The following is a 24,349-nucleotide window of genomic DNA, read 5'->3' on the forward strand; positions in this document are numbered from 1 at the left end:
AATGGACCAGAGGCTTGGTGAAGCCAGGATTCTGTGATAATCAGTATGTCCAGATTTTGTTCGGTGATTAGGTCGTGAATTTCAATAGCATGAGCTCCTAATGACCAAGCGTTGATGAGGGCACTTTTAAAGTTGGGTGATGGCTTGGGGTCAGCTGTTTTGATGTTTTTAAGTGTCAGGGGTGCATTTTTTATTTTGTTGGTGGACAGGGTGGAAAGTGGCTTGTGTTTTATGTTTTGGCCTAGGTCATTGGATGTGGATGTTGTGGTTGTTTTGGGGGAGGGACGTAGGTAGGCCCAAGTATAGGTCATGAGTGATATTGAAGTACAATAAGTGAAATAGTGTATACAAATGTGAACGCAGGCCCAGGTCCCCACTCCGAGAAATACTGTACCACTGCCATACTTCAAGTGAGGCCTAGTTTGCCTGGATCCCAGGTGTACGGACACCCCCCCACCCCACCAGGCCTCCCCATCGCAGGACTATTATTGGCATCACCTCCTGCTCCTTGTAGTACAAATCAAGGAAGGTTTCACTCCGGGATCCCCACTTATCAGCTGCCCCTCCCCAGAGTTTCTCCTGGGCCTCTCTAGGACCACACTCATCGGCCAAATTCTGATGGATTTAGGCGTTCTGTTCATGGACATCTGGCAGTTCTTGGATCTTGCCATCATTCTGGGGGGCGCTAGTACCCTAAACCTATGCCAGGCCTTTTGGCAGCTCAAGACCGTGTATTTGTCCTTCGGGACCAGTGCAGCAACGCCTGTGCTCAGACATTCCCATTCCTTTCCGGTTTTGCAGGCCTGCAACATGATACAATTGTATTTTTACCCATCAGGTCCAAAGGCCTCAATGTTAAGTTTCCCTGTTGCGGCTTGGGAAGGGAAGGCCCTCCAAAACTCATGGCCATGTTTTACTACTACTTTCACACTGCCCCGCGGCAAACTAGGCCTCACTTGAAGTATGGCAGTGTTTTTCGGAGCAGGGACCTGGGCCTGCGTTTACATTTGTATACACCGTTTCACTTATTGTACTTCAATATCACTCATGACCTATACCCGGGCCTACCTACGTCCCATGTAACATGCGCACCACCCACCCCCCGCAGTCGTGCTCATCCTTTTGCCTGAGCACGAATATATTTTCTGCAGCCTAAATAGTTTGGGCATGGGAGCTGAACGTGCATCCCTACTGCATCCAGGTTGAAATATGTTGCTTAAAGGGATTGGTCTCTACATCAATCATCGATTTTTCAAACATATTGATGTATAGATTGGCCAAATTAGGGCCCATAGCGGTACCCTCAGTCTGCAAATAGATTTGCCCCTGGAATTGAAAAAATGTTTGAGAGAGCCATCTCTATGCACCACAAAATAATTGTTCACAGGACGATCGTCTTTTCTTTGGAGCAAAATGTCTAGGACCTCAAGTGTAGACCTTTGTGGAACGTGTGTATACTAATGTGTGTATACAAGGATTCAATATCCAGGAACAACAATACTTGCTTATCTGAATCAAATGTCAGTCCTTCGATTGTACTGGTGGCACTCTTTGCATCTTGCATATAGGGAGTCCATTTTGATCACAAATGGTCTATGATACACATCTGCAAATTTAGAGAATGGTTAAATAAATCTATGAAACGTCAGGTACTCTAGGTCTACCCGGAGGCTGGTCAAGTTTTTATGCACTTGGGTAAAATGTAAAAGAATTGGAGTGCGACCACCACGTTTGGTTAAAAACTCCACCTCCCATTTACTGATTTTTTTTCCCCAATGCTTGATCTACCTTACTTCAAATGTCACTCAAGACTCGTATGAGGTTATCACGCAATCCCTTATAACTAACTTTATCCTATGACAATCCGTCACATTCTTGGATGTAAGACTTCATAATCACAATCTCACCCACTCCCCATTATCAGCTTCTCAAATGAAGATTTTCTGATTCTGTCCCAAAGATCTAAGTAGTTACAACTGCTTAGATTTGGGTGTTTGGATCTACTTCTGTTTTTTCAAAAGTTCCTGTTCCTCCAAAACCCTTTTCCCCCTCAAACACGAACGACTCAGCAGAAAAGGTATGTGTAGGTGGACAATAAGCCGGGGGACTTTTAAGACACAAATCATTTTTATTGATGTAACCAGAAGAATTTCTTAAAATGGATTTTACATAGTGAACTATGAAACTATCATGTTTAGACAGCAAAATACATCTGAAATTACGAATATAACGCATGATTGAATGTGGAGAATAAAACGTTACATGGTTCCGCTATATTCACTTTCCTGGTTTTGAAAGGTTTTAGACACAACTGTGTGGAAGGCAACTGATAATCCCCCAAAGGAATGACACTGAGCTTAACACCAGCAACTTAAAACATTTCCCCCATCTTTTTTGGTTTTTATAAATGTGTGTATACGGAAGAAGTTATACATTACAATGTAAACATTTTTTAATAAACCAGGTGTTTCGCAGTCCAGCTTAGTGGTCAGGTAGCACTTGTCAATTTACAGGCATAGAAATTGAGATTGGAGGCCCTAAAAGCAGCTCCTCTGTTTCCAGCCACCAGTAGCTAGCACTGGGAAACTAGGAGCTGGTACATTTAGTTCTGCTAATCAGACTTCCACATAACATGCAAACCTATGATTTTGTCCATTATTTATGATGCCCCTTATTCTTTAATTGTTGTATAAACACTTGATTATAGATTCCCCCACAGGTACGTACAGAGTTAAATTCATATAGCTGTGTTTGTTTGGCATCAGTTTGCCCGAGGAGCCAAACTGAGCTCCTTGTAGCTGTTGGGGCCAAGCTAACCAGGTTCTCCTAGGCTGCAAGCAGGAGCTTAACAGTCTGCAGCTCCCCTCCATTTCAGAGACTGACTTTTTCCAAACATCAGTATTGAGACATTGCACATTTTCTTGGATGCGTCATGCATACCTCATTTGATGCACACATGTAACTGGAAGTGTATGGTTGCTACCTGTTTGGCCGTTTCAGATTTTAACTCTTCCGGATCCAGGCTATCAATTTTCAGGTCATTAAAAGTTTCCCGAAAGTCACTGTAGATGAGGTCATCGACTTTTGTTAGTCTCAAATATTTGGGGTCCACGGATGAAATGAGCTTATGGAAGAAAATGATGAAAAGCACAATCAGAAATGGAAAATCATTGCCTCAGATATATGGTTATCCAGGGTAGAAATTAAATATTATGCTAAACGCAAACACACACTCAATCAGCAAGAGACTTTAGAGAAACAAGTGGGCATGCGCATTACACATTTATTTCTTGGGCTTATCAAGCATGGCGAGTAGGTTTGTGGCTTTAAATGTTAGCATCTGTGTCAACAAGTCTGGCGGCCCAGTCTTTGTACCTAAGCAGTCTATGGGGGACAAATAATGGACTACAGCCAGTGTTTTCCCAAAAACAATGCAATGTACTTACATTAAAGTAGACCTCTGCGTGTTGGTAGGCCTTCATGGCCCACATCATCTCCACGTTGGGCTGGAGAAAAACATAAAAGAAAGCTACAGCAACACTGACAGAAATGCACACACTGAACCCCCATCTCACACCACCAAACCGCACCTTGCCTTGACACTATTCAGGAACTGTTCCCTTTTTAAAAACACATCTTGAGCGCTGAAAGTGGAGGGACTGCTAAATATATAAACAAGAACAAGCGCCAGAAAGAGCAGTACTAATCAAACAGCAGTTAAGAAGGGTCCTTGCAACTTTGTTGATAAGAATTGTGAAACTGCAAGGAGTTGTAGAGTAATAGGACACTATCGTAGTTCCTCTGTTCTGTGCAATCCCGCATTGGGGGTTCGGAGTGGTTCCCTTGGAACAGAAAGACAGAAGGCAAGATGTGGTGACACTGCCCTGCATCTGAGGTTGGAGGGCATATATGCAACCTATGCAGTTTAATTAACCCAGTTTAAAGCTTCACAAACACGACAAGGATGGGATACATAGAGAATCTTGTAGCGGAACCAGAGAGGTTACTAGATAGAAAGGACACGGGTACCAACTGGCCGCGAAATAACTACAGGTAGAGGCACTTAGGATAGAATAGGTGACCCAATGTCAGTGGTCTAACCATCCCCACGCTAGATCGTCAATTGAACGCTCACACTGAAATGCCATTTTCAGTGTGCCTAGAGGACCTCCATGCAGGCTAATTACAAGTAAAGAGGAAGGCAGCAGTCCAATCAATTCTCTGGGCATGGGTGGGCAAAGAATATTAACTAAACCCACACCCCCCCAAAAAAAATAAAAATAAAATGTATACCACTTCCTCATACCCTAGACTTTGTGTAGGGCGATTTATGCTATCGTGCACCGCTGCCATTTGTACAGTCTCCAGGTGCTTACATGGCTCTAAGAAACGTGGGTGAGACATCAGGAGGGAGATACCGGTCGAACAGTGCACTCAAATATGGGAAAACACCCATAAGGTGTCTAGAAACGCCAGATTCAGGTGCAACATAAGTTTGCCCGTAGAGTATACATGACACCGTCCAAACTATATATGATTAGCTCACAACACCCTCATCCATGTCAGACATGCAAGAAAGTCACAGCAGGTTTCTGGCATATAACCTGGGATTGTTTGATAATCAAAGCATTCTGGGAAGAGGTGATAAATAAGATTAATACCTGGACCAACAGCAATTATGCAGGTTCACATGAAACATGTATGTGGGGATTGTTACCAGGGGGGGGAACAAAATCCAAAAGGAAGAGAGAAGCCCTTCTACTTATATTGGCCAAACGCAGAATTGCAATTCATGGAAAACCCTGAAGGGCCCATCGATTCAACTATGGCTCAAAGATGTATACCGCTGGGGGACGGCAGAGATGGAACTACTCGTGGATCAAACCCCAGCAGATGCTGAGATGGACAGCAGTATGGACTGGGATCAAATGCTGAACGTACTAATGAACACCCCTGATCTATGCCCCCCCCCCCCAATGAAAGAGAAAATAGAAAGACTAATCTGCCGCGGAGCATAAGGCAACTGCGAAAAAGAAGCCACAAAGACAGAGATGATGATCTGCATCACTTCAGTGGTGATGACCGTCTGCCCCTGTGCAGTAAACAGGAGCGAGATATGTGCATTAAGAACTGGAGAGGCTCAACATAGCCATCAGTTTCACAACTACTGAACTAAATGCCCACACCTGTGTAGTGAACAGTTGTATTGTCAATTATTGGTACATCGAGAAACCTCACATGGTGGAATATGTTGAAGAACCATGTGATACCTAGAGATAATAGCTGCACTGTTTGAACATGTACGCTTGTGAATGAATATATTGTTGAATGCTGTAACCACTTAATAAACAAAAAGTAATGACTTGACGTGTGTATTACAACCAATCGTTTTTTTACACAAAATTCATGAAATAAAAAAAAATAGAGAAAAAGACGTAAATAAATTAAGTCTAACAAGACCTCAAGTTAAAAAAAATACATATCAAATCCTAAAACATCCTATGCATTTCGTAAAATAAGTCAATTACTCTAAAAAATAAAAAAAAACTAGCAAGTAGAGAAGAAAAGGACCCAACCTCAGTGTCCATTCTAATTTGCAGGATAGTAGGAGCCCTTTAGTAATAGATTGGTGCAAGACCCGAAGTACATTGCACCGAATGACTAAAGCACCTCTTTCCAACTTCCCAGGTGCCTTCACATTCCATCAAAAAATGTCGAAGAAACTGCTTTCGGGGATCTTCAAACTTTACACAGTTCCCCCCTCCCCACCTTGTCACTCTGACCCCAACAAGACCTCCCCTGTATGTAACAGGTTCAGTCAGAATTTGTTGTCTTCCTTTAGGGTCTGGGATCTTGCTCAGATATCTTGGGAGAAGACCACTTTTTTTAAAAAAAAAGGGGAAGTGAACTTGCAAATACGAGTTTGCACATTTGATCTATAGTGTGGATCCAATCCATCTGCATAAGACATGACTTATAATCGCTGTGAGTTTCGACTCTGAAGTGCCAGGTAGGGTACTCTTGGGCATGTACTTGAAGGCCCTCTGTGTAGTTTCCAGCACCCCGAGAAAAAAAGGGAGCTGAACAAGAAAGCAAGGGAGGCAACCTTAACAGACCTTTAAACTGAGACCAAGGGGAAACCTTGAGTCTCCTAAGGAAAGAAGCCCCCCCCCCCCCCCCCAAGGCCAACACTTCCTCAAGGAAGAATGTTCCTGTAGAAGAGAAACAAGAGGTCACACCCGTGACCCCACCATCGACTGAGGCAGAGTTTGTGCCAGAAGAATCCCTAGAAGAACCATCTTCTGATGAGTCACAGGTGGAGGAGATGTAACCCTGTCTGGAAGATCTGGATCCTAGAGACATCCTGAGCTGCAGACTGCAGGAGGTGGAACCTCCACGATAGATGTTCAGTAGGGGATAGAGAAAGGATCCCTCTCTATAAGGTTTCTACCAGCAGGCAGCTTCCCAGAGTGAAGGGCAAGACCCTGGGAAGCATAGACTGTACTAGTGAGACGCCCAACACTTTTTGCTGGGCATCTTGACCTTTTTCTTTATATCCTGAATGAGCAGAGCCTTTTTCCACTCATTCATTCTTATGGGCTCTACATTTTGGAACGCTGTTCTCTGTGTTTTACTTATTCTATGGAGTCTACTTTCCACCATATCTCTTTTAAGACATCTGTATTTTACTTTTGCAGCACACAGGCTCCTTCTGGTCAGTGTTGCTGGGGACCCTTTGGGATCTTCTTACCTCATCCTGAATTTCTACAGTTCTTAAGGATAGAGCGATACAATGCATCTCTCCTAAAACTTTATATTCTGAGAGATAGCCACAGACCTTATGTGGAGTGCCAAGGGGATACTAAGTATCCCCCTTCTCCCTGCTCCCTGCTCCTGCGGCTTTTTAGTCACATAGACAACATTCTAGTCATTGCTGGTGTCAGTGGACGTTTTCTACCGACTATTGTGCTATGTTTTACCACAAACTGTATTCACAGTCCAAGTTGTGCACAATAGGGGCACCTAAGTACTAACTTGGGGGGCTTCTTTCTTTTTGCCATTTTAGCATGGCTGTTCTTGATTAGCCCTTCTACCATTCTGGTAGGGGCCGGGGGGTCCGTGCGAGTGTTTGGCCTTTGGCGGGAACCCTTGGGTGTCCCCCACCTAGGCTCCAGTGTGTCTGGGCAGGTAGGAAATTAAAGAGGAGTGCTTGTCTGCCTGAATAGAACCAGCTCCCATTGGGGGTCTAGCTGTCCCGATTGGACAGCCACCCGCCCCTTTCTATAGACGGCTGAGAAAGACTGTAGAGGAGCATGTGCTTAAACTAAATTTAAAAAAACGTGAGATTTCTGAGGAGAAAGGCAAGTCGACCACTGGAAGCTGCAGTAACCGAAGAAGACTGCCAGACACGCCTGCATACCCTTTTCATCACTGAAGCGACCACTTCTTCTGTGTAACAGAGTAACTCCTAAGAGGACTACTCCCCTCCCTTTGGCTAGTGGGAACAACCTTTGCCTAGACTTACTCCAATCTGGGCCATCTACAGAGGTGCTGTAACTTTCCAGAGCTGCAGAATGCCAATAGACCTCTGACCCAATTGAAATGCATTATCTCTGAAAGGCCAAATCCATCCAAGTCTTTACTGAGCTCCAGGTGAACCTCCAGAGACCCAATCAGACTTTTAAGTCCCTTCAGCAGAGTGATGGTTGCCAGGAATCGAAGAAGATTGACCGGGCAAATTGTGTACTTTGTTGGTGCTTAAGAAAAGGCACCAAAACCGCAGACCGACCAGAGAAGCTGATTAAATCCGTGCCACAGGTCCTCCCTCGAGACTGCAGCTGAGAGACTGTCTATTGTCCTGCCTTTCATCACAAGACCAAGGAATCCAGAGGTCTGGTCCAGCGCTGCCACATTAAGGAGAATCCAGCCACGAACATTTCTTCAAAGGAAAAGGTACTATGGGTAAAAAGGTATTGCTTACATTAATCTGAAAAGCCGCTCCAGAGCATTGCAGTGCCCTCTTACTTCTGACCCAAGCTGCTGCTGGTGTCCCTTTAGCGAGTCATTTAACAGGATCTCCAATCTTTGTTTAATCTTCCTGCATCTTAAAGACTAGGAAGTATCCACAGGAACTTTTTGCATTCTGCTGCTTCACGAGATGAGCCTTTCTCTGCCTTTAAGCGAAGGATGCATTTTGAACATGAAAAGCCTTGTGCGAAGAAACTGCCTCTATAACCCTAAGCTCTGCTACTGTTATGCTAACCAACTGTTTTCCTTCCTAAAAGTCATTATCTTATGTGGTTTTGCTAACTAAATAGAACTACTGTATATCCGAGTGTGCGCAAGTGCGCATTATTACTGATAACACAGTAGAACTGTCAGTTTCAAAATGCTGTAACAATTGTAACTGCAAGCAACTACAAACTAGGCAGTGGCCTTTGAAAAGAATTTCTATGTGGTTTGGTTATATGTGCTAAGTATTTAATTCATTTTTTTTTAAATTATAAAAACGCACCCAATACCGTACCAGAGTTCAGTTTCTAAGAGCGGGTCCAGGATTCAAACCTCTGTTGCTCTGCGGGGTCTTGGTTCCAAGACCAGCACATTGCCCCTGTACTATCCTCCGTTCATACTGAGACATACCTTGTGTAAATATAATAAATCTATATTTTAATATACATTTATATGCAAGTTCCTTTGAATTGCATTACTAACTAGGTTTAGTGTACTTACCTACAGCTCACATCTTCCTCTTATTATAAGCCTGACTGCTCCGCCACTCTACCAAGGTTCCATGACTAGTACAGACTGATACTAAGAGTTGAGGAATCTACAAGCCATTGGGATAGTTTTACAAAGTCGTACTTCACAGTGGACTTCAGGAAAACAACCCCCCCACCGCCCCAACAATATCTCATATGTACAGATAAGCAGAGAAGGAGGCATCAGCCATGGGATCAGGGATTGCCATAGCCAATGATCTACTCAAGCAACAAGTGCCCAGATTAATGGCTTTGTCCTTAACAAAAAAGGGATGGCAGACAGCAAGAACTTGTGAGGCTACAACAGAGGCAGTGAATTCAGTGGGTGTACTTGGTGCTTTGTAAATTCTAAAGAGTTAGAAGATAGAACAATCACTTTAGTTTCCAGCAAGTATTACTATCAAGTGTTGTGCCCATCTCCCGTTTGCCATAATGGTTTGTGGAAAACGTGCCCCTCGTTTTAGTGTTTTCATGGCAATTTCTGTCATTCCTGCAAAAAGGGGCTTAAGCCTGCAAAATTCCTGCCTCTACAATACATAAACAAAATAATTCCATATGCACTTACATCATTTCCAAACTGGTCAGCTGGAAGGGATAAAGCATGTGTGGCCGCCATGGCCTGACTGGGGCCCTGCAAAGACAGAAAATGTGGTGCAGGGGGTGAGATTCATGGACTCCAATCTGATACACAGCACAATGAAGCCCACCAGCACCCAAGAAAATAGCCAACTGCCTTCCACTGGTAGGACTCCACCTTCCCAATTGAGCCTCAGTTCTCACTGCACCATCACACTTACCACCAACTCCAGGGACCTCCTCAACATCCTCCAGGAGGCAATTCTCACCAGTGACACAACGATATGATCAAGTTCACTATGCAAACCCTCTTGTCCCAACAACATCACACAGCAAGTGCCCCCCCCACCCCCCTCTGCAGCTTTCCCGTTATATCAACAAGCCTGTAGGAGCCCCTCTTCATCAAAGTCTTTCACCAATTCACTTCTTTGCCTCAGTATTTTATTCCTGATGTCCTCAAGTCTCATCACACTATGCACAAATAGAACAGATTGCAACTAAAAGGAGAGGGCACAATATTAGTTTTGGTTTTCCACTAGTATTACTTACTGGCAATAATCATTAACCTAGTGTGTCACTTCCAATACTTACCATCATGAAGAAGTGTCATCTTCCGGTCAACCAACTTTCCTTACATTGCTCATCATGCCAAGCGCTGCCCACGTCCGATATAACAGTGACCAACCTGCAACCCCTCCTGCTTCATACCCAAGGATACAAAATCAATGCCCAAGAGAGCGGATGAAAGTACTGAGAGGAGAAGTAGGACTAGGAGTTACGAAAGTTACTAAATAAATAATGATACATCCCACATCCTACTTCCCACTAATGATCATGCTGTGTGCCAAAAATTAGACTGATCAGCCCAAAGCCAGTTCACACCCCTCAAAATAGCACATTCCCCATAATGCTGTGCACCCAGTGAGAAGTTTCCTTGTTACCCAGGTAAACCTGGAGAACGGCATGTGCAATTGCCGGGATTGCCTGGCCAGGTAGAAGCAGCCTGTAATGGACCATAAAAAGTGGAAGGCTGAAGGAGAGGCCCAGGTGCCCATGCTACAGCTGACCTAGGTGGGGGCACGGATTGCCTTGGGCCAAGAGGCAGCCATACACTAAGTCCCATCCCCTTTCCTCTGTATGGGTGTCCCTCGTGAGGGACGGGAGACGGAACCTTTCACCAGAAAAATCTTCTTCCCTTTAAAAATCAGAGGCGCGCAGGGCGCATGTGCTCGCCTGACTCTGCCCACCAGCGCCATTCCCCTTTTTCCGCATCGACGGGAACGGGCCACATTCACCAGCGCTCCCGCGTTTGGCTTCGGCCATGTAATACCACGTGCTCTTACATGGATTTTCTTCTATCTTTGTCTTTTTCTTTTCAATTAGGTAGTTGGTCCTCCGACACCATGCTCCTCCCCGGCGCATGTCGACTTCAGCAGGCGTCCAGCTGAGAGGGGCTTCCCTACATCTGACCCCCACGACCTTTCCTTCCGCTGCCTTGGCCCAGCGTGCGACGCACTGACTCCACGTGCACTGAAGAACAGGCTAGCTAGGTGGAGGGAAGTTAACTCTGGAGGACCTAAAGGATGTCGTCAAACAAACAATCGCTCAAGGCCGAATGAAAGGCCTCTATTCACAATCACACCCCGTAAAGGCGACTCTTCCCAAGAAAGCGCCCGACCGGAACTTTTTGGGTTCTAGCACCAGCACACATACCAAGGCTAGTCCAGCTACCGGCCTCACAGTCGAGGGGTCTCTGGATCCTTCCGGTGTCTGTGCTGAGGCAGGGCAAGGTTCTTTTACCGGGGTCAAACCCGAGGGGCAACGCCCTAGTACCGGCATCAAGTCAGAGGGGGCGCCTTCACGCAGCACTACCGGCAGTTCAGCCAAGGGCAATACGCCTTCCAGGTCTAGGCCTGAAGTGCGGGATAGACCCTATGTGCCAACACCAAGCGTCTTGGACGGATCTGGATCCGATGAGCCAGGCACCCCGATTTTGGCACATGGCACGCAGCTCGACAAAATTGCTGCCGCACCAGACAAGATTGCCGCTTGTCCGATACCACCCCTCTAGTGGAGCAGGTGGAGGAACGAGTCACAAGGTTGGACTGGTGTCAACCCGGGTATGTGTCCTACAGTTTATCCATCGGAAGCGCAGCGCAGGTTTCCTCTGCACCCCAGACAGTGCATGTCCCCGCTGCAGTAGCCCGCAGCCACTCCGTCAATATCTCCTGCCACCTCTTCAGCCTCCGAAGGCAGGTTCTTCTAAAGGTTTCTAGCGCTGATATGAGGGGGGGGGGGTGGAGGGGGAAGGGTCAGGGAAGGGGCCATCCTTCGGGATACTATCAGGGACAAGCTCCCTCCAGCCCTCCCACCGGCACCCGTGGTCATTCCTCTATTGGCTCTGGTGCCTCAGGTCCCAGCGCAGCCCGTGCTGCCCCCGCAAGCTCTTCTGATTCCAGTTCCCCCGCAGGCAGTTCAACAGCCCCCGCAGCAGCCACCAGCTCCGGTCTCCATACCGCAGCCCACAGCGCCCAGTACTCCTCCACCAGCTTCGGATCCTCTGAGCACTCAGGTGGACACAGACAAGGAGGAGGACCCTGAAATGCCATCTTCAGCCAAGCCCTTCCACGAACACCTGGCAGCGCTGGCAGAGTATTTGGGCCTTCCTCAGCCAGAGGTCAAACAGCCCGAGGAGGGGGTCTTGGCAGAAGTCCTCACCCTAAAACCCCCTACCAAGACAGGGATCCCGATGCAGAGGGACGCCGTTGCGTGGCCAAAAAGGGGTGGCTCAAGCCGCACTCGGCCCAGCCTGTCAATCGGCACCTCGATGCCAAGTACAGGCGGCAGATAGAGGGGGGATACAGTCTTGCTTTCGGCGCACTCTTCAGTGATTGCTGCGGCATCACTCTACTCTAAGCCTCAGTCGTCCTCGACACAGATAGGGAAGGAGAAGATCTTGGAGGCATACAGGAAAAGCTTTACTCCAACGCCCCCTTGCACCTGCGTCAAGCTGATGCCATGCTGGCAGCCGTTAACCAAAGGCTCTGGCGGGAAATTGCAGACTTCCTCCCGGAACTTCCGTCACACAGCCAAGCTCGCTTCAAGGCGGGATTAGGAGAAGATAGGCTGGTAGCGCAGGACATCATGGAGTCCACAGTGCCCCATATCGATACCTTTGGCCGGGCATCTGCATCGCCACAGACACGAGGAGGACGGCCTGGCTCCGGCTACTAAGTTTAACCCCGACGTCCAGGAATGCATATTGGACCTTCCATTCGAGGGTAGTGACCTCTTCCACTCCCAACAAACAATTCAGAGACACAGGGAAGTTTCATACAGCTGTGGGGTCCATTCCCCAAAGAATCCTTTACCAATATATGACTTAAGTACCCCACTGCCTTCAGTTATCTTTTCTCATTTTGGACGTAACACAGTACATACAACAAATAAAGAACTGTGTTAATGACCAAATTTTCATTACAAAAATATCTTTTTCTTTAAAAATACATCATAAAAACTATGTAAAAAACAACATTACACATTATAAAAGCCATAGCAAATACGAATTGATTCATAAAGTGCAAAATTTCGTACACTTCCAACACTTGGCCAACTCTAGCCAGTCTGGACTATGTTTTTTTGTAAACTGTGCTGGACAGCTAATAGATCGCCAAATGCATTAATGGCTGAGCAAATTCTTCATATACAAGTAATTTAGCGGATCCTGGGGGGGTAGTTCCAAATCAAATTAATATATTAATCTCACACACCACTAACAATTTCATCCCTCTGCATACACCTCTCAAACTCTAACCAAACACAACCACAAGCCTAAAACGCAGCAATCCACACAAACTCCACTATACTGCAACAAAACAAACTGCACATAGACTTGCACAACAGCACACGACTACCGACCGTAAAACACCCCAAGCCCAACCGACGGACCCAGCGGGCGGAGGCTGCCAACAGCACCTCAATGCTCTCTTGCACTTTTCCAGCTTATTCCCACTAACTCACCCCCCCTCCCTCTTTCAGAGCCGCCAGAGCACCAGGGGACCACTCCGGTAGTGATAGTGCGCGGTACAAATATCCTTTAACGTTAACATTGTTTTAACTGCAATGGTATTCCGAACCCAACATATTTCGCTCTTTAATCAATCACACATAATTTGTAAGAACTTTTTCAGGGGATCCAACGTTGTTTAACGATAGTCTGCACAATCTTCTAATCTTTTCATTAAAACAAATTATTCAAATCTCCCATCCAAAAAGCGTGCTTTTCTTTTTCAATAGTCGGCACGGTTTTGGTGAAAGTGTCTTCACAATTAACTCCAATCTTACTATTGTAAATGTAATAGTCCAACGTAGCGCGTTCTCAATGCGCGTCCGTGAGATAGATCATCGTGGACTCTGCGCACAGATTCTTGCGTCTGACAATTTTCACTCAATCACTGCAGCCGAAATTAACGACTTTAATATCTGCACACCACCAGTCGCACGACTCATTCAGGCATCGTTACCGAAATTAGTTGGTCCTCTTCCACTCCACCACGGATGAAGAATTAATTTTAAAAAAGTAAAGCTTGCAAAGTCTTTATCTATTCTTACAAAAAGGACACGCCCAAGGGGTACACCCAGTCACATCAACACTCCGACAAGGGGCAGGCGTCTGGAGGGTTCCGGGGCTTCCAAAAACAGAGGTCCTGACAAAAAAAGGGGTGGGGGGAAAAGAGGTCGGACAGATGAACCATTTTTTCCCAAATCCCCCGCCTCCAAAACTGCCTCAGAGGGAAAGAAGGCACAACACGCCCCTTCGGGTCCACGCGTCTCCAGTGGGTGGGAGGGGGGTTGGGAGGGCAGGCTTGCCTTCCATGTGCAATTTTGGCACCAAACATTTGCGGACCCCTGGATCCTCTCAGTAGCATCGGTCCCTTCACCTCCTCCCTCTTCCCCTCCTCTCCCAGATTGGGACAGCAACTCTGTTGACTGAGATCCGCTTGCTCGTCGAGAGCCAGGCAGTGAAGGAAGTCCCAGCCTCCCAGCGATATTTGGGGTTCTATTCCAGGATTTTCGCCATACAGAAGAACCAGGCTGGCCTGAGAGTTGTGTTGGACCTTTCCACCCTAAACCTCTCCCTTACGCTACAGAAATTCAAGATGGTTACGACAGGGGAGACTGGATGTGCTCCCTGGATCTGAAGGACGTGCATCTACACGTACCTATTTGGCAGCCACATCGGTCATTTCTTCGGTTCAGGATCATGGGCTGTCATTTCCAAAACAAGGTGCTACCCTTCGGCCTCAACTCAGCCCCCCAGGGTATTTACCAGGTTAATGAATACGGTAGCAGCAGTCCTCAGGGCCCAGGGCCACCACGTATGCCCATACCTGGACGACTGGCTCATCCGGGCTTCAACTCAGGAGGGCGTTCTCCACACCTCCTCCACACTTTTGAGCACACTCCACGACCTGGGGTTTATGATCAATCTCAAGAAGTCTCTGCTGCTACCCACGAAGAGCCTGACCTTGCTGGGCCTCATCTGGGACATATGCGCCGAGAGAGTCTTTCCCTCGGAGGACAAGATCACAGCTATCAAGAGAGCCACTACTCACTTCCTCTTCAGGATAGTGACCTCAGCCTGGTGGTACCAACTCCTGCTGGGTATCATGGCAGCAGTCCTTTTGGCCGTACCCTACACAGGACTCAAGATGAGGAGATCTGCACTTTGCAGCCTCATGGAATCAGGAGAGGGGCTCCCAAGCGGAGCCCATCAACATTCCTACATCTCTCCACCCGGACCTCACGTGGTCTGCGGATTGCAACCTGCGGCAGGGCAAGCTCTTCCGGCAGCCTCTCTCGCAGGTTCACCTTCACTACGACTCCTCCCTAGAAGGCTATACACGCTGGTCAGTCACAGCGTCCATGGAGTCTGGACTCGGCTGGAACAGGAGTCCCACATCAACTGGCTAGAATTGAAGGCCATGAGGCTTTCCTCTCTCTGATAGAGGGCAAGATAGTACTTATCCAGACGGACAACTCCACCAGCATGTACTACGTCAACAAGCATGGGGTAACAGATCCCCTCTGCTGTGCAACCTAGCTGTCCGCATGTGGGAGTGGGCTCTGGAGAACATCTACTTCACCGCTGTCCACCTCGCGGGAGAGTACAACCTGGCGGCGGACAGGTTCAGCAGACTAGGGCCAGACAATTACAAGTGGTAATTGAACGACCTGGTCCTGAAAGAGATCTTCCTCAGGTGGGGGCAACACCAAGTGGATCTGTTTGCCTCCCTGGACAACAGGAAGTGCCAGCAGTTCACCTCCTGGCAGGGGCAGGGCTCGGGCTCCCTGGGTGACGCATTCCAGATACAATAGAACTACATGACGGCATACGCCTTCCCTCCCACACCCCTGGTACACAGGGTGATCTGCAGGATAAAGCAATCTTGTCACCTCAGCCACATTCTAATAGCTCTCTGGCGGCCGGCGAGACCCTGGTTCTCTGAGCTGCTCAGCCTATCGGGCAGGCCCCCCATTCACCTACCACTGGGTCCATCTCCTCTCCTGACCCAGCAGAGGGGTAGGGTACTCCACCCCGCTCCTCACAAGCTAGCCCTCGCAGCGTGGTCCCTGAGCAGGTCACACTGAAACACTAGCGTCTTTCTCAGGCTAACCTGTCTGGCCCCCTGGAGATCATCCAGGGGGCCAGAAGCAAAAACTGCACCCCGTGTGGGACCTAAGCGTAGTCCTGGGCGCCTTTGTACACAAACGGTTTGAGCCAATTGCGTCCGTGGACATCAGGCTGGTCACCCTAAAAACCGCTCTGCTCTTAGAGCTTCACCTCAGCTCGCAGAGTCAGTGAAATCCAGGCGCTGGTGGCATCAGAGCCCTACACTAACTTTCACAAGGACAAGGTGGTCCTCCAGACGCACCCTGTGTTCCTAACCAAGGTGACCTCCTCCCATCTGAACAAGGAAATAGTTTTACCCACCTTCTCCACCAACCCCAAGGACGAGTCTCAGAGGGTCTTGCACCGTCTGGATATCAGACGTGCTCTAAAATACTACCTTGACAGGACCAAGGACTTCCACAGGTCGGACGCCCTCTTTATCACTTTTGGTTATTCAGGGCCCGGCTATCAGGCCTCCATAGCAAGGTCGATGGTCACGGCCATCTAGCAGGCCTATGAGGGGCAGCACAGACCAGTGCCAGCCAATTTGCATGCCCATACGGTCAGAGCCAAAGCCACATCCATCGCATTTCAACAGCATAATCCGTGGCAGGTCATCAGCAGGGCGGCTCCCTGGGCCACCCCCTCGGCTTTCTGTAAGCACTACTGTTTGGATGCCGCCTCTAGATCAGACATAGCTTTTAGGCAGGCAGTTCGAAGAAACCCGTTTGCTTAAGGAGGGTCTCTTCTCCACCCTGGGGCTACATTAAGTAGTAATCGCCCATACAGTATGGAGGAAAGGGGACGGGATGTAAGAGTAATTAATAGTTAGTCACCGTAGTGACTAACGTACTCTTAGTCCATAGTCCCCTTTCCTCCATACATCCCACCATCCTCCCACCTTATACTGGTGTCATTAGGCATTGTTAAAAATTGTCGACGCGTCAATGGAGACTGAAGAGTGGCGCCGGTGGGTGGAGTCAAGCGAGCACATGCTCCCAGGTCCAAACCTCAGCGCACCTCTAAATTTAAAGAAGAAGATTTTTCTGGTGAAAAAGGTTCCGTCTCCTGTCCCTCGCGAGGGACACCCATACAGTATGAAGTAAAGGGGACTATGGACTAAGAGTACGTTAGTCACTACAGTGATTAACTATTAATTTCTCTATTTGGAGCATGCCCCAGGAGAGAAATGCCAGACAAAGAATATGCCAGGGATGTTACTTCTTTCAGCCTTGATCCAAAGTACAGATAGGAGGCCTTGTACGCTAAACCAGCAGATTCAGACGTAACAGAACAGCTGCTGGAGGACCTAGATGAGCAGATTTCTCTACATTGGTAAAAATGCCAACATCCAACCCTTCCTTTCCGAGCCTCGGCAGCTAGTTTTGGGAGATGTGAAGGGAAATCAGGGATGACCACATACTGTGAAAAGATAAACGTAAATTAACAAATGGACCGAAAGGTGGAGTCACACAACTGAACTAGGAGACATGAAAATAAGGAGCCGAGCTCAAGAGAGACCCCATTTCCCCAATCCTCCTGGCAGAGGTGATGGCAACTAAGAAGACTGCCTTAAGGGTGAGGAATTTCAGGTTGAGGATGTCCAGTGGCTCATATGGCGTGCCTTGCAGGAAGGTAAGAACATGGCGCAGTGCTCAGGGAGGCATGTACTAAATCGTGACAAACACCAGCTGCCCATCTACTGCAACACAATGCCAGCGGGAGAATCTCCGTTTGATCCGACAGATGTTTTGGCCAGAGTCAAACCAGCAGGCTCCCTCCCAGAGACACAGTCAATTCAGAGTGGTTGCAGGTTACTCAGCATGTTCTACCCCAATGTGGGCCAGACCTTACAGGGTTCGAAATTGTTGTCAGGCTTTTAGCTCCTCGTTGCAGCCAGGAGAGACCTTTTGGCATGATACCAACAGCTACATTTGTGGCTCCACAGGCCAACTGGTGCCATACAAATATATCCATACGACATTAAACCTGTGTATTTAGCAAAGTCTATAAATGAGCATTAGGACACAGTCACATGACGTCTAAAAGCATAATGGGTCACATATAAATGACAATTATAGTTTGCATCTCATGCGAAAGTTAATTTGCTATGCAATAGCTCCTGGTTACCAGCGGTGGTAGCTCCTGCTTACTTGGCGATAGTAGCCGATTTTGGCTCCTGCAAATCAATCCTTATCGGTCAACAAAACTAACTCTGAACACCCTTCCTTAATGCAGGGGAAGGGGAGAGTGGTCAGTGACGTGGGCATGACTGAGGGGCGAGCTAAGGCACGTGGTCACTCTTCAGCACTGACCCAATAGCTATCTATGAACTCCACGAGTATACAGCTGCTGGCAGGCTGACCATTATCAGTGGACAGCCCATGCAAATTTGGTGAGTGCAAGAAATTAATGCTGGCTCTGCTGCCGTCAGTCCGCTTTATTAACCTTGTGTACACTGACTGGATGCCTCAACTATATACCTGCTGGTCAAGCAATATGGAACGGACGGAGACCAGTGCACCAGCAGCATAATTCTAGGTGGCTTTGAGGGTGCGGGGGCCTATCAAGAGCACAACGGTAAACAATTTTGACCCCAACATCACTGAATTTGCCCCATTGTAAGGGTAAAGGATTCACATTTCTGCAGTATTAAAGGTATTTGAGCGTGGAGCTAGCTTCGAAAAGCAACGGAGTACTTTACAGAGGTATGCAACAGTACAGCTGCTTAACGGAGCGCTTTTCAGAGCTATCAGAAGTGAAGTCAAAATAATATTAATGATTTGCCTGGGATCACACATTTTGGTTAAACTATGAAGCTGTAATTTTTATCCCTTATGCAATTTAGGAACTCGAGCCCAAATCTTCAGAACTCTACTTGGTAAAACATTTCACTTGTTGGATTTCAATGATAATGTCTTACAATATGTTACTAGCAAAATACACTGATTTCATATCATATTAAAAGCAAGCCGACTATATGTTCATTCATACGGAACCACCGTTTCTTCTACCCAACATGGTTCCTGTATTTGATCTCATCGCCATGGATAAAGAGGTCACTGCCATTATTCTCGCAGGGGATTTAAAAACTTACATAGCTTACATGACTGCAAACAAAATCATTCACTTCGAGCACAAAGATGGAACAGTTTAATGCATAACTGACAAATGGTTATGCTCAATGGAGCCATTGAACGAGATCTTCTAGCCAAGTCCACTTGGTATCATGATCAGCAACAATCAATGATTATGTTTATACAGATTGTAAACTATTTTCATATACAAGCAGGTTTTCAGTTCCCACTCAAAGCAAAAGTGACCACGAACAACTTTTGGTTACATGGTCTTGGCCCTCTCGTGTTCCTGCGAATAATCAGTGTAAATATAAGGGGGAAGTGCTGGTTAACATTGGTCGCAATCGACTTACCTGTAACACTAAATGGCTACAGAAATTGCTTCTAGCTTTACAAATTCATAGTAATAATGTTAAGCCCGCGTGCTCTGTACAGAAGGACTATACCTCAAGTTTGTAACTGCTTCAAGAGACATCTAGCACGTCACAGAAACCAATGTTTAAGCAAGTATACTTTTGATTTACAGATCAAGATAAAGAAAATAGAACTCCGAAAAGCAATACATGTACAATTGTATGACAAAGACACAGTTCAGAAAATTAAGAGCTTAAAAGCTCATTACAGAAATTGGGTAGTAGCTAATATAGCAACAAGATGGTGAAAATGCTTAGGGCTGTTGCATCAAGAAACTCGGCGCCATATGGCATTAATTCCTGTACTTTAACATTGCAAGTTTCTTTACAGTTGAATGCAGTACCTGAAAGCATGTGCATTAAACATTTCACACAGCTCTATACCAAAGTAAGTGTAATGAAATCATACACTACATTTGTATCCCCCTCTGAAATTTGATATAGACGATATTAAGATGTATATTGTTCAGAGCGGTTGGTCCAATTATCAGTTCAAAGCTAATCCTGAATATTGGTCCAACATCCTAAATGTTGATCTTCCAGGAGGAAATGTGCACAACAAATTCCGGTCAGCTGGAAGTCGATTATAGTACCCATATTTAAAAAGGGAGATCGATGGTACAAACCCTGAAAGCTATACTCCGATCGCTTTATTAGACACTCCAGGGAAATTGTTCTCCAGGCTGATCCTGAGGGACTTAACCGCATGGATCAAAGTAATCTGTTTGACCCCCATCAGACAGGTTTCATTCCGGAGATGGGCACCACGATTAATCCAATTACAGTGTCAGCCACACAACATCACATAGAAAAATCGAAATATATATATCTTTTGTAGACCAAGTCAGCATTCGATTCTGTAAGCAGGACCCTTTTATTCTATAAACTGGGTATAGCGGGCTGTCCGTCGAATTTAATAAAACAACTTCACACTGATACTTCAATTAAAGTTTGGTTATCTGCGGATGGTAATCTCTCGTCTTCAATTCCAACTGAACGAGGTCTTAAGCAGGGGTGTGCACTGCGTCTATATTGTTTAATTTCTTCACCTATGACATGGGCAATTAATTTTCTTCTATAATTTCAGATCCACCTCGTTTAGGGCTTCATCCAGTAGCCTGGTTATTCTATGCAGATGAGTTGCTGCTGTTGTCCAAAACCCCTGTTGGTCTTCAAAAACTCTTAAATGATTTAGGAATCTATGCTCAGTCAAATCATCTTGAAATGAACATTGCAAAAACAAAAAAGGTATTAATAAGTACAAAAGCCAAACGGAAATGCTCATAAATGGAAACTCAATGGAAATGAACTTGAACAGATAAAGCAGCATATATATATCTTGGCATCAATATAAGGGATCGAAATTCAGATCTCCTTTACTTTTAAGATCTTCAGGAAAAAATGCGAACTGCAACATCACAGGCGATTCTTCTACAACATAAGTATTGTAAGTTTTCTTATGCACCGCTGATAACCTTTTATTCCCAGAAGATAGCTGCCATAATTGTATATGGTTCAAACTCTAAAAGTTCTATGACGCAGCAGTTTTGGACTCGTATGGAAAGTACATTTGGGAGAAAGAGCCACATTTTTTTTTTCTACCATAGTGTGGATCGATGTCTGCTATACGTTATGAATTGGGAAGGTTATCCCTGTATGCCATGTATTGCTGGAGGGTGCTAAGCCTTTATAGGAAATTACTTACTGCATCTTCTGGTGAACGATTAATCTGTGTTATAGCTGAATATATGCTTACATCTGACCATGCATTCCTGTGTCAATGGCGCCTACTTGCAAAAACTGTAATGGATATGGCAGATATCACTGCAGAGACACTCAATTCAAATCCTAACAAAGCAACACTAAAATTGTGGCATATGGATTGGATACCTACTACTGAACAATGCAAAAATCATACCATCCATCATGAAATCGTAAGAATGGAGAAGGCTTTTAAATCTACTGAGCAATATTTGCTGAAATTTCCTTCACCGGAATACAGACAAATCTACGCGAGGTTCGCTTTAATGTGATCAAGACAAGACATATAAAAGAAGAGCAGTCGTGCTCCAGATTCTGCAATATTCCAACATGCAAGGAGACATTATGCCATTTACTCACAGAATGTAATATTTTAATGGTTAAGCGATGGTTGCTAATTAAACCTTTATTTGAACAATATACCATCCTAACACCACAAGATCTGTGGGAAAGATTGTTTCACTCAAAGCCAACTATGGTTCAAGTGGCAGTAGCCAAGTTTATAAAAACAACTTCAAATAAAAGCCTGTTCAAAATGAATAGACAAATGCACTTAAACATCCAAGTGTCATTTCTTCCTTTTCTATTCTAATTTCATTTTTCAAGGTTCCATTTTTTATTCCTTTGGAGAAAAGTTCTTATCATTTGTTCAATGTGATCAAATTAAAAAAATTTTGGGCAATTTGTGAAAGTTTATGGACTAAACCACAATTTAAAAAAGCAGGAAAATGCTCGTTTTACACCACTGTACTTTCCACGCTCAAAGAAGACATGTAATTAGTTCACCTGGGTATGGAGCTTGTTTGCGACCATAAACCAACGTTCTGTTGTGCATGATGTTAAACACATTTGACTCTCAACATAAAATCAACCCCATTTTTGCATTACAGGCTAGCAGACATCATGCATATAAACGTACCTTTTAAAATGGAGTCTTATTTTATTACTTTTTTTTTTTAAGCATAGACTAATTGGCTCATTAACTTGATTAGTGTGGGGCTTTTAGAGCACGCGGTTACCAAAATAAAAATGCTACCCTACTAAAGAAATTGCAGTGCATTGCGCTGTTGCTAACAGCCCAGCCCAGCCGCACGTAGTGTGGCCTGAACTTAAAATGGACCTGGAGAGCGAAGAACCGAAACTAGAAGTGCACGTGTTGAAATACGCAGCTAAAAAGCACAAGGGACCACCAGAAATATATATGCGAAGTTGCTTAGAATATACAGACACGTCAACACAGACAGATCTTGGAGCCCGGCTAACTACCTCACATATCGTGCGAGTTCAGCGGTTTCCCCTCGGGCTTCCACGGAACTGAACTCCGACAGGGCAAGTTTTGCCCCAGTTTAAGCTTCGTCTTGTTCTGGACTAAAGCTTCTGCGGGAAAAAAAGGGGGAGGCTAGTTGAGATATATACGGATAGGAAGTACTGGGACGAGGAAGACGGGCATGCGGAAAATACACAAGCACAAGTCCCGGAATAAAACGAATACAACTAGTGCAGCATAACCGTCAAAGAACTGCATATCCCCCACCCCCTACTTCATCGAGGGCCACCCCAGCATTCAGACGGCAGTCAACGCCAACCACTCGGATTACCAGAAAGAGACCCTCCTACATCCTCCCCTCCAATCACCAATTCACAACTTAAAACATCACGAGACCCACCTAAAAAAAAACTCACAATATTCCCAGCCCCAACCTCATACTGATTGTAATAGTAATAGAATTGCCACGCATTACACAAATAGGGCCATTGCCTTCATACCACGTGCTTTACCCACCAAATCTCCGAGACTCATGCTGGCTCTGCCACCCGCTGCGTCCTGCGCCATGCTGCCAACTAGAACTCCCCGGTACCTGTCACTGTGATTCCCTTTCCAACACCTACAGCTACGGTCTAGTTCACAACCCAGCAATGCACCAGAGCATCGCCCCGCCTCCGCTTCTTCACGTGACTTTGGGAAGTTGCGTTCCCTCCCCCCACGCAGCGTGTCATGTGATCGTGTCCCAAATCTTGAGCGGGAAGGCGCTGGGCGAGCAGGAGCGGAAAAGTGCGTACTCTTCTTGTGAAGGTGGCCCTCCAAATGCCAGGAGCGTCGATTTCCATCTTTATAGAGAGGGATCAAGTCCTAAAAAGTGAGGGGACTCATTAACATACCAATTGAATGTGGCATCACCAGTGTAATGTCCTGTTTCTATGTTTAAGAAAGGGTTCACTTCTGTCGATGTTTGGTCTGGGACTGCTAGCACAGGGCAAGTCACGTGTAAGGGCAAGGGGGGTCAAGTTAGTATGCTGTTGAGTTATGATTAAAGAGGCAATGTTCAACTGTGCTGCATGTCTCATTGATTTATTGCAGTGCCTGCCTCATTCTTGTGTGCCATTAGTGTTTGCAATGACACTTCAACATTGGTGACGAGCGGTCTACAACTCCACATGTGCGCGGTGGATTGAAAGAAAAGGAAATCGGTATTGCGCCGCAGTCTTCCAAACCAGTCGAGTCAGGGAGGCAGGACGCAACGGCTCCACGTGGGTCGCATGTGTCGACCTCTCCAGTCCCGGACACGCCTGACTCATCGAGCAGGCCGCATTCTCTACGGCGATCAGAGCATGGTGATTAGCAACGTTTTCCCCTACAGATCTACACATGAAAAAAAAGGAATGAAACAATGAAATAAAGAAAACACAGTGATGGCGCTCGACACGTCCTGCTCCAGCATTTCGATTGCAAAGTCAAAGGTACTTGTTGTAATGCTCTTGGTGTGAATGCAGGTGCTTGGAAATGCATGAGAGAATGTTAGTGTGCCTGAGAGAATGTGTAGCTGTGAGTGTAGGAATGCCTGTAGTGTAGGTTCCACTGTATGTCAGTTGGAGAGCCCCAGCCTGGGTGATGGGACCCAGTGGTTCATGCTTACCATCTAAAAGGGACTTTGTGTAATATGGAATAAAGCTGACGTATGGAACCTACCCAAGATGTCTAAGGATCTTCGATTACTACACTGGCGACGAGTTGGTCTTTCTTCAAGGAAAGGAAAATAACATACTTGGAAAAAAGGAAGCTAAAGGTGAACAGTCTGCTGTGGGGGG

The 24,349-nt window shown here is 46.0% G+C and overlaps 1 protein-coding gene across 4 annotated transcripts in view; it reads right to left on the reverse strand.

The window, feature by feature from the left end:
* The window catches only part of PBDC1 (polysaccharide biosynthesis domain containing 1), a 145,788-nt gene extending 122,557 nt beyond the window's left edge, over window positions 1-23,231 (reverse strand). The window contains exons 1-4 of one of the 4 annotated variants that reach the window (XM_069617731.1): window positions 23,122-23,231; window positions 9,328-9,393; window positions 3,447-3,506; window positions 2,984-3,124 (exon numbers count right to left, since the gene is read on the reverse strand). In XM_069617731.1, coding sequence (XP_069473832.1) covers window positions 2,984-3,124; window positions 3,447-3,506; window positions 9,328-9,378 — 252 coding nt within the window. In that variant the 5' untranslated portion in view covers window positions 9,379-9,393; window positions 23,122-23,231. Of the gene's footprint in view, window positions 1-2,983; window positions 3,125-3,446; window positions 3,507-9,327; window positions 9,394-9,929; window positions 9,951-22,528; window positions 22,666-23,045 lie in introns of those variants that run through there. The other 3 variants (XM_069617728.1, XM_069617730.1, XM_069617729.1) reach the window with 3 other exon arrangements.
* Between the last annotated feature and the right edge of the window lie 1,118 nt (window positions 23,232-24,349).

This window comes from Ambystoma mexicanum, chromosome 10 (assembly GCF_040938575.1).
Source record: "Ambystoma mexicanum isolate Mex_15411 chromosome 10, UKY_AmexF1_1, whole genome shotgun sequence".
Taxonomy (NCBI): domain Eukaryota; kingdom Metazoa; phylum Chordata; class Amphibia; order Caudata; family Ambystomatidae; genus Ambystoma; species Ambystoma mexicanum.